The sequence below is a fragment of the Arctopsyche grandis genome, chromosome 2, assembly GCF_051622035.1.
Source record: "Arctopsyche grandis isolate Sample6627 chromosome 2, ASM5162203v2, whole genome shotgun sequence".
Classification (NCBI taxonomy): domain Eukaryota; kingdom Metazoa; phylum Arthropoda; class Insecta; order Trichoptera; family Hydropsychidae; genus Arctopsyche; species Arctopsyche grandis.
The window spans coordinates 3,869,469-3,880,507 of NC_135356.1; the positions used below are offsets into that span (position 1 = coordinate 3,869,469).

General features: G+C 38.4%; 1 protein-coding gene across 2 annotated transcripts; it reads right to left on the reverse strand.

Moving 5' to 3' along the window:
• Positions 1–651: 651 nt before the first annotated feature.
• parvin (beta-parvin) lies at positions 652–10,114 on the reverse strand. 2 transcript variants are annotated; one of them, XM_077445733.1, is made up of 7 exons: positions 9,910–10,114; positions 8,345–8,434; positions 7,749–8,020; positions 7,487–7,677; positions 5,341–5,455; positions 4,871–5,132; positions 652–1,322 (listed from the first exon to the last, which is right to left on the reverse strand). In XM_077445733.1, exons 1-7 carry the CDS (start codon positions 10,013–10,015, stop codon positions 1,246–1,248), a joined length of 1,113 nt encoding a protein of 370 aa, XP_077301859.1. In that variant the 5' UTR covers positions 10,016–10,114; the 3' UTR covers positions 652–1,245. The 2 variants fall into 2 exon arrangements, with proteins under 2 accessions (XP_077301859.1, XP_077301860.1); XM_077445734.1 differs by having other exon boundaries at positions 659–1,322; positions 7,499–7,677; positions 9,910–10,086.
• Between the last annotated feature and the right edge of the window lie 925 nt (positions 10,115–11,039).

Below are 11,039 nucleotides of genomic sequence, written 5' to 3' on the forward strand. Positions count from 1 at the left end.
TGTGTGCAATGTGGTATATATATATATATATATATATATATATATATATATATATATATATATATATATATATATATATATATATATATATATATTTATATATATATATATATATATATATATATATATATATATATATATATATATATATTTATGTGATTGTGGGAATACAAATGCAAAAATTCCATACGGCCATTGATCCCGAATGGAATTTTAACAAATATAGTAATCTTAGTAAAATAAAAACTGTAGTGGTTCATATATTGAAATTTTAGAAAAAAAATGCATTTCACGACGTGCTTCGATATTTTTGAGAATACTTTCATATTTTGGTCTAAGTTATGAAAATAGCATTTGCAGTGCAAACGCATCATACAACGACTTTGAATTCTCGCTATTCAATCAAAACTAACCACAATTGACTCATTTAAACTGCAATAGATGGCGTTGTCGTTTATTGTATTACTATTTTTATTAAAAATACTAATTAATACAATCAATAAAAAATATGCTAAGAAAAAGCAAGTTTCCCCAAGTTTTATAAAATACGAAGAATTCACAATCCGCTTAAAATATCGTATAGTGACCGACATACATATATACATATGATATTAAAAATTGATCAATCGAAAATTAAAATTACAAACCACTGCGAATTGGGTTAATCGATTTATTTCTCTTTTTATTAATTACATTAACATACATAATTTATGGCACATTTTGTGTTCATGACGAATAAAATTCTGTTAATAAAAATTCAACATTAAAATAATTTTCAAAAATAGTTATTATATTAATATAAAGCACAAACTCGGCTCACTCATGTTATAAATTTCATTAAGATCCTTCTAATTTTTCAATATTGTTAATGTTATCTACAATGTATAAAAATATGTTCAACTATTTCTATGGCAGTTTAATTACTTAACATAGAAAGGCACATAATAATAATACATAATTAATACATAGAAAGGCACATACATAGTTTCATGATTAAGCTGATATTGAACATTTTATTTGTAACGTGTCAAGTTCAAAATACATGTATTGGCAATAAATAGTCAATATTTGTAGTTCTAAAACTAATTTTTGGTAAAAAAAAAAAAAAAACATCAATAATTCGAGAATACCTATATATGTATATATTATTAATTAAATATTATGAAAGTGAATCAGCTATGAGATTAGTTAATACGTGTTAGCTTTTTATATTGTATATATATAATTCTTTTCAACTTCACTCTGTCAATTCAAATGTTTGTAATTCATGAAAAGATTATATAAAACTCTGAGAGTCGATTTAAGATCCATGTTGACGATATCTGAAACATAAAAAAAATCAAGTTAATTAATAAAACAACATGAAAATATACAATTGTGTATGCATGCATAGTAGAGTCCAGATTATTATGCATATAATATGGTGACACGACAACTCTTTCTCACCCCGTCTGTTCACCAAGATCTCGTTTACTATGCCATTACGTATGCAGCCATCTCTTTCACAGACCGTCTGTTCACCGATAACAGACGGTCTGTGAAAGAGATGGCTGCATACGTAATGGCATAGTAAACGAGATATTGGTGAACAGATGGGGTGAGAAAGAGATGGCCGTATACGTAATGCCTGGAGCGCATCCTCGGTTTACGGAAAATCTGTGAACGAGTTGTCAGGTAACCATATAATATATATATGTAGTGTTGGGATTAAACGAAAGGCTGATGTATGGGCTATGGCTGTGAAAGGGTATGTTACGACCGATCGTAGAGGGGGGATGAAAAAGTGGCATAGGGCGCGAAAGGACCGCTATTTTACAGTTAGTAGAAGTTAACCTTCCACTGGGGGCGGTTGGTCGTTAAACCACCGCGTGGTGTCGTTTTAATAAACAACATGACTGAAAACGCACGTGTTTGATCTTCAATTCCACCGCCACATCCCATCGTGGTCCTGAATAGCGCCAACTATTCAGGAATTCCACCCACAATTGGAGGCTCGTCCGGGATTAGGCGGCAGTTTGAACACCACGTGCTACAATGTATCGGAGGAGGAGGCCGACATCTGGTCGTAGGACGTTGAGAGGGGTTCGGGAGAGGGCGATAGAAGAGCCAGTCGCCAGCCGAGCCAAGCTGACTTTCCAAGACATGGAGGGCGCCGTCCCCATTTTCACCGGAAACGACGACTATCCGGTAGAAAAGTGGGTGGCGCAGATCGAAGAAGTCGCACACTCGGCAGGTTGGGGCAGCATGGAAAAGCTGCTGTTTGGGAAACGCCTGGTCAAGGGGGCGGCCGAGAGGTTCCTGCGCATACAAGATGGGGTCTATTCGTGGGAGAAACTCAAAAGCGCATTACTGGAGGAGTTCGCTCGGATGGTGAGTGGGGCGTCAGTCCACAGGAGGCTGTCCAAGTCGCAGAAAACGTCAGAGGAATCGGTCAACGAGTACTTTTACCGGATGCGGGAGATCGCGAGCGTGGGTTCGATTGAGGATCGTGACCTCATGGAATATGTCATCGACGGGATCCCTGGCAGGTCTTCTATGAAGGGGATGCTGTATGGTGCCCGCAATTTGAAGGAGTTCAGGGACAAGTTGAGCGCCTTCGACGGGCTGGTGGAAAGGGTAAAGGCAGAAGAAGCAACCGTAGCCACAGCCAAAGCAGTGCCCGCACCCTCAACTGGAAGCGGCTGGAGACCCAGGGCGAGGACGCCGGCACTGATCGACACAGGCAGTGAAGACAAACTCGCCGGCGAGAACTTCGTACATCGATGCGGCATCATCACTAGTGAAAGTATTCCTGTGGTAAGAGACCAATGTAACAATTCCGGTGCCATTCGTAGAAAAGCTGCGGAAGGAGTAAGGAGGGCTGATTCGGACTTGAAGGATGGAGAGCAAGAAAAAATCAAAGTGGAACGCGATAAAACGTCAAAACCACGAGTTCCGATCGAGGTTAAGTTGGAACAGAGTCTGCGGAGGGAAAAAGAAGAACGGGCTTCACAAGAGATGTCTGCTCATGCAGAACCCAGCGATTCCTGTTCAAGCGAGGCTGATGGAACATCAAACATGTCACATGGTCAGATGGTGAGGACCCCCTTAGAGCCTCCAGCGTCGCCGTCTCGAGCTCATTTGGACTATTCTTCAGTGCGACCGAGCACAGAAAATCGATCATCAACCACAGATTCAATTAGGATAACGAATGATGAAAGTAAGCATCGCAAACCATGTGGAATAGATGTTTCCAATAATGAAGAGGACGGTGTAGACATGGATGATCGCGGTTTGGACACGGGTGATCGAAGTGAGGACACGGGTAATGGAGGTGTAGACATGAGTGATCGAAGTGAGGACATGGGTAATGGAGGCGTGGACATGGGTGATGGAAGTATGGACGGTGATGGTTTGCATATTGGAAGGCTTTGGGACAACGGAGACATACCGTTTTCAAATAAAGATGAACCGCCCGATGGTCAATTCAGTAAAGGATCTCATGGTCATTCGAAGAATCCTAAAGATGAAGATGAAGAAAATGGGAAACATGAAGAAAAAGATATGGATAAATCACCAGAAGGAATAAGAGACCCAGTCAAAATTTCAACACCAAAGAACAATGTATTCACTTTCAAGCTCGGTCGTAGTCAGATTGATGTTACTTTAATGGAAAAGAAAATAAGTCCATGGATTAAGAAAGGAGTTTTTGGATATATCGGTGAACCAGGAACGATATTGGTCAACTTCATATGCGGCAAGATACCATATGGAAAGCCGTGGGGCGACGGGAGGTCCATCGCGGACAACATCATCGGACAGCCGCGTGGAATCGCGACTGGCATCGGATAGTGTTTAGGTTGTGCCGATTGAAGTGAAGTGTGTGTCAGTGAATTAGAGAATAAGTGGAGTACCCGGAGGGGTTTTAGTTAAGCCTTACTTGATATTTGATTATTGTTCTATTTTGTTAGTAGTTAAGATTTGAAATATTGTTAATGTTTTATTGATTATTCTAGTGTTTTCATGTTTTGGCGAGTGTTTGGTATGTTGAATAATGTTTTAATTTGGTTACATGCCTAGAAGAATATGAGATAATTGTATTGAAATGTAATTCTAGTGATGTTTTAAAATGTGATTTGTTTCCGATGTGAAGGTGTTGATTTTAATGCTATGTATTTCTTGTAATGATTTTAAATTGCAATTGTGATGATTTATGTGTGACTTTAATTGTGATGATCTGTGTGTAACTTTTTTTGAAGATTGAATTGTATTGAAACGTGAAAAATTGATACGATACTGAAATAAGTTTGAGATTATTGTGGAGTATGTTGAAGACTACTGTGAAGTATGTCTGGGATTATTGAGAAGTATGTCTGAAAATTATGTGTAATATGATTGAGGAATGGCCCGGCAGGTGAGAGAAACCTGAGGGCAGGTTTGTGGTCAGGAAAGGCCGAGTTGTAGTGTTGGGATTAAACGAAAGGCTGATGTATGGGCTATGGCTGTGAAAGGGTATGTTACGACCGATCGTAGAGGGGGGATGAAAAAGTGGCATAGGGCGCGAAAGGACCGCTATTTTACAGTTAGTAGAAGTTAACCTTCCACTGGGGGCGGTTGGTCGTTAAACCACCGCGTGGTGTCGTTTTAATAAACAACATGACTGAAAACGCACGTGTTTGATCTTCAATTCCACCGCCACATCCCATCGTGGTCCTGAATAGCGCCAACTATTCAGGAATTCCACCCACATATATGGCAAGCACATGGACAGACAGCTTAAAACGTCATACATAATGTACGATGAGCAATTAGCCCGAGTTTACTTTAGCATACGTTCTCCAAAGTGACGGTCAAGTACGCAATCAAATTAAAGATTAAACTCTGTGATTACCTTCAGGTCGCGCTTTCGGTCTCGGCAGACCGACGTCGTGCATCAAGTCAAAGGCGAACGACACGTTGTGAACCTTCTGGTCGGTGTCTTGGGGCGTCAGATAAAAATCGAACAGCGGCACGAAGAATCCTTCGAGCAAACCCATCAAAAGGCAGAGATAAACCCCGTCGTGGAATTGTTTGAAGTCTTCATTGTCCATTTGCTGGCTGGACACCTCCAAATTCAACTTGTTCAGATGCTTGTTCACGAACAGCACCAGCGACTGTGAACATTCAGATTGTAATCTTAAATTCTTTTTCAAAACAAAAAATAATTGAATATCCAATATAAAATAAATACACATATATCAAAGAAAAATAAACAAATCGCACTAGCAAGCGATCGCACAATTTTGCATACACATATACATATTATACGAGGCAAATTCAATTTAAATTTCGCAATTTCATTCGATTTTAAACACCGATTACCTTCTTGACCAGTTGAAGTTCTTTGGGTGCATGATCGAAGAGTGAATCGAAAGCATCTCGTTCGCATCTCATACCCAAATCGTCGTACGTCGATGTGATATTTTCTTGATCAACCCTGTTACAATAACATAAATCCAAATTATTAAAACATTTATATATGCATTCGAGGGGTTAGTCATAATTTTGATTTCAAAAATTGTGCCTTCCCCTTCAAAGGACTTCCCAGCTTTAACTAATACCCTTGTCCGATCCTAACCTTATTTCAATTATCAAAGCAGTTTTCAACTGTGCAATAGCTTATCATGAAGAGCCACAATGGAGCAGGTGTTTATAAACATGTTTCAATAGAAAATACTCAATATTAATTCTCATATAAAGACAATTTAACACATAGAATACCACGGGCTATTGCTAAAGAAACAGGCGTGCGGCGGGGAGACTTTGCGCTAATCTTTGCATAAAACTGTAACTGTTTAAAATGTCATATCTCTTTTACCAGTAAAAGTATAAAAGTGAAATTTGAAATGCAGTTTCGTATGGACTATCTTAAAATTTCGTAATTGTAAAATCAGTAAAAGTCAAACTGTAAGTCGCGTACTAATAAAATAAATAATTAAAATGTGTATAAATATGGCAAATATACATATTTTATAAATAAACAAAAAAATTCTAGCAGCAGTGAACCTTTGTGTAACAAAAACAACAAATGTCGTTATTTGAAACCTATAAATACAATGCAGTCAGATGCAATTCCATGTGCGCTTTGAAATTGCGGACATCGAACAAGGTTAATCCTCTTTCTTCGAAATTGTGTCATAAATAACAATATCAGTGAGAGAATTTTAGGACATCGGCAAAATCTAAGAGGAACATAAAACAGATGTGAGAAAAAAAATGTGTTTATTACCTAGTGCAGTGGTTAGTAACCAGGAGTCAAGTGTAGGCAATAAATTACCGAAGAAATATAAAAGGGCACATAGTAAACAATGGTGATATTTTCTTCAGAACATGAATATAAAAAATATCAAACATATTTATTCAAATTTGTGCGCACGGTATCCTGTGTGTTAATATATTATCCCTGTTAATTCAATTCAGATTCTTGTAAATACGAGTACGAGCGTTTAGCTAGCAATTTAAAATTCACCACACTTCCAATTAACCCTTTTAAACAAACAAAAAAAAAAATAGAACACTATCCGAATAAACATAAACAATATATAACATAAACATAAACAATATACATAAAGCCAGAACACTATCCGAATAAACATGTTTCAACAGAAAATACTCAATATAAAATAGTATTAACAGTGGGAAAAAATCCCAAGTGAAAATACGTACTGTTGACTTTTGATTTGAACTGAACGACAACTTAAGAGAGATTTGAAAGCTGAAAAGTACTACAAATAAAAGATATAATACCCGACTATAGATTCCAATATTCATTTAGAACAGAAAATTGACAGAATTTGAGACATCGACTGAACAACACCAAGATATGGAAAAATCGCGCAATTTAAAAAACACATCTCCGAATCTCAAGCCAATCAACATTGTTTATCACCAGATTCATAGGTTTTTGAGCTCTTTTTCATATTATGCTGTAGATTAATATAATACTATGATTACTAACCAAATTAAATTAAATTGTAAAATAGAAAATGATCAGTAGATCAGTAAGTAGCTATTAAAATAGATATAAGATGTATTGTGAACATAATTTCGTAATAATAAAAAGCATTTAAAATTCAAAAATTACCAGATTCGTGTTCACTGGGCATAGATCTATAAGAAAAGTAATATCTCGTCTCTGAACCAAAAAAAGTCGTCATTTGTCGAACAGTGTAATGTATCCACACACCACATTGAATGCGCAACGGTTTTAAATAAAAAAAAAAAAAAGGGATAACCCTTTCAATTAGCCGTATGCCTTTATTTTGTTCCCTTGAATGTAAAGTCATTATATGTATGTACATTGGGAGAGGTCTAACGAAAATGATGAAAGGGTTTTAAAACTGTGTACCTTCTTAGCTGAAAAATACGTTAGAATTGAGGTATTACCTCTGAAAGAGTCCTTTGAAGATTTTAACGTGCGTTTTTAGTGTTTCAATTAAATGCGTGTACCTTTTCTACGATTAATTACCTGTGTATCAACTGATTTGTTGCATTTTTTTTAACGATTACGACCGACACGCTCACATTTTCAGGCAGACGTATCGGCGCTCTGTAGAAGCGGGCCAAAGCGACCAGCAAATAGAGAATACTGACGGTGTTTTTCGAGTGAATCGAGTCGACGCTCCATTTTTGAATTGTTCGGTGATTTTGTCCCAGAATCTACAACACAAAAAAGTAATCAAACTTAGCATCCCCGTGTGACATTCATTTTCGCAAATGACGAGAATTACTCTGTTGACGGCTCTGAGGACGACGGTCAATTTTTGGCGTTGTCCTTCTTCGGATTGGGTCACCTCGGGCACGTCCAACTTCACGCCGGACAATTTCTCCAAGAGTTTCTGCAGGACTTGCCCGTCGTACAGGTCCTCGTTGATGTCTTTCACGATGATACGCTGGTGCGCCAACTCATCGTTCATCCAATCGATGAGCACCTGTATCAACTCGACTACTTTTCGATCTTCCAAAGACTTGGGTTGGATTATGGACCTTTCTTCGTTGTCATCTGCGCATAGGATCAGTCAGTATAATATACACATCGAATCGAAAGTTAATTTATAGACGGTGATCGGATAAATACACCCAAAAGAGCCGCACTCTTGGGACATCCAAACTTCAACGAAAAGGTGCTCAAGAAGAATTAACACAATAGAATTCCACATAAAAGTGTCAAGGGGTATTTGTGTGTTAACCGAGGGTGCTGACTCTTTTTATTTTTGGAATTTTATTGCGTGAGTTCTTCTTGAGCGCCTTTGAAAGTTAGGATTTCTCGAAACTGCGCCACTATTCAGTGCATTCTTCCGGGAACCTTTATAGACAACATGCTTACGAAGGGTATAATCTTCAGGAGGTATTTCAGGAGCGGTTGGACTTCCCGGTGAATCGATAGCATACTTCCCTTCAGCCTGTAGTCCTTGTACTGTAATGGAATTGAAAAAAATACATATTAAACTCATACACATGTACATAATTGGACTTAGATGCGCTGTCAAGTTGGTCTGTCGATAATAAATTATTTTTTAGCATTCAAAAATGCTGTGTTCTCAATGTGACAAGATCTTCAAATCGCTTGATTTATCCATATCGCCTAAGTGGTGTTGAATTAAAGTTTGTAGATGAATATTGTGATTTGGGGGTCTTGTTCTCGAATAATTTTCAATTTAAACGACACATAGACAATATTTGTTTGCGTGCAACAAAAATGCTGGGATTCTTACTAAGATTTAGCAAACCTTTCCAGAGTACGTTGGTGCTTAAAATTCTTTATGAATCTTTAGTACGTAGTATTCTAGAATTTTCTTCTATTATATGGAATCCTACCCATATAACTCATTCATTGAAGATTGAGAGAATCCAAAAACGGTTTCTCAGATATCTTTATTTGAAACAGTATGGTTATTATCCTTGACTATATCCTAGTGCATTCCTATTAGGGGCGTTAGGTTTCAACTCATTGGAGTCTCGTCGGAATATGTTACTGGGAAGACTCTTTTTTAAGCTGTTGAATGGGATAATACACAATCCTCAGGTTCTAAAGGAATTTAGGTTTAATGCACCTTGTAAATTCAGGGACTTGAGAAATCGTGATTTGTTTGTTCCTCCCGTGGCTCGCACAAATATGTTGTCAACGGCTCCTATATCTGCTTAACAGGATTTCTGGTGAAATTGACCTCTTCAATATAAAATATACTAATCTGGTTGAGTGGTTGTTGAGGAATGCTAGTGGTTGATTTTGCCTATTATAAATATTAATGATTGTTATTACTTTATCTATGTTTTTTCTTTTTTTTTATGATTTTAATGATGTTGTGTTAATATTGTTATTATTATAAGTTATTATTACTGTTATCATGTTATTATTACTGAATGACCGGCCACAGCGACGCGTTGGAGATCTCTGTAATGTCACTGTGGCTAATATGTTAAATAAATAAATAAATAATATGATTGAAGTAATTATTAATTAAATTGAATTCATGGGACTGGCGGCATCAAAAAATCTAGTATTTTAGTCAGCTTCTGTACAGTGAAATAGTTTGCTCTCGCATTCTTTGAGGTAATCAGCACTGAGCGTATGCAAACTATGTAAGGATCCAGGAACTCTAATATAGTCTTCGGAACTGATGATTGATTTAATTATAACTATATATTCCTGGATATAAGTGAGCGCTGAATTTCCTACATTTTGATACGTTGTAAATTTGAATATTGACGTTTTATATTTTGATTTACTGCACCAATTTGGGCACACTCATTCGGCAAGAACGTGATGTAAAAAAAAGTACTGATGGAGATGTGAGCATAGAACGGACGCGTGTGGGCGCAGCAATGTGCTGTTTGGATGTTAGTATTGGGCCAGTACCAAAAGAGTGATGAGTATGAGTGGAAAATGACCTTCTTTGATCCGCTTGTTGCGTCCGAGAGTGCCGATCTTGGCCCAGAAGGATTCCTCGTCTCGTCCGGAGGGTGTTTTGGGGGATTTGGGGCGTGAAGTCGACATAACAGCGAGAGTGATGAACGCACACAACGAAGACGAGGACACAAACGTCACTGAGTTTAGCCAACGCCTCTTAATGTGACCATATGCTTCCCGCCCACACAAATTATATTCCGACCATGTACAACACCCACGCCACAAATTTGATAGTTACTATAAGCTAGAACTAGCACCAGTGGCGTCACAAGAGAGGTGCGGGGGGTGCGGAGTGTACCAGGTGTCACCATTCAGGGGGTGAAACCGAATGAAAAATACATATAACCCGGCCTACCGAAACACATGTTGTGTAGTTTGTAAGAGGATTGTCCGAGCCAAAAACCCTCATTGCCGTTGGTTGTCCTCTTACGGCTTCGGCTTTTGTTTTCCCCCTTTTTACACCGACCATCTGTCAGTCGCTCTAGATTCTCCCGTGGGTCCGGCGCCCGGTGATCCCGGCGCGGACCGCCAGATGCAGCGTCCCTCGTAAAAGCCGGCCTCGAACTAAGGCAGGCTGGCCCCGTGATCCGCCCAAGTCTGATCAATTGGAAAAATGCAGCACTAAACCATCCAAGTGGTCAATAAAAAGATTTTTACTTGCTTCAATATTGGCTGCTTGGGATTTATTTGTGTACCTGAATTTCACAGAAATATCTCCAATACGGTAAACGGGTTACATCCCAAATATGAATCGCTACCAGGATAACCGCCACTACGAAAATCGCTCGCGCGGTATCATGTCGCACAGAAAAATTGTCGTACAGAAAACTGCCCAAATATTGCTCAGCAAATGCTTTTTTTTTACAAGATTTGGGCAGTTTTGAGCAATATTTGAGCAGCTTTCTAGCAGTACGTCAATTTTCCTGTGCGACTAATTTTCGTGTGATGGGAGATCCGCGCGAGCGATTTTCGTAGCGGCGGCTATCCTGGTAGCGATTCACATTTGGGATGTAATCACCGAACCTTCCAAGACAATGCAAAAAGTTAATACATGAAAGGGTATTGTACAGGGGTGTCATTCGGGGGGTCTGGGGTGGGCAGCCGCCTCCCC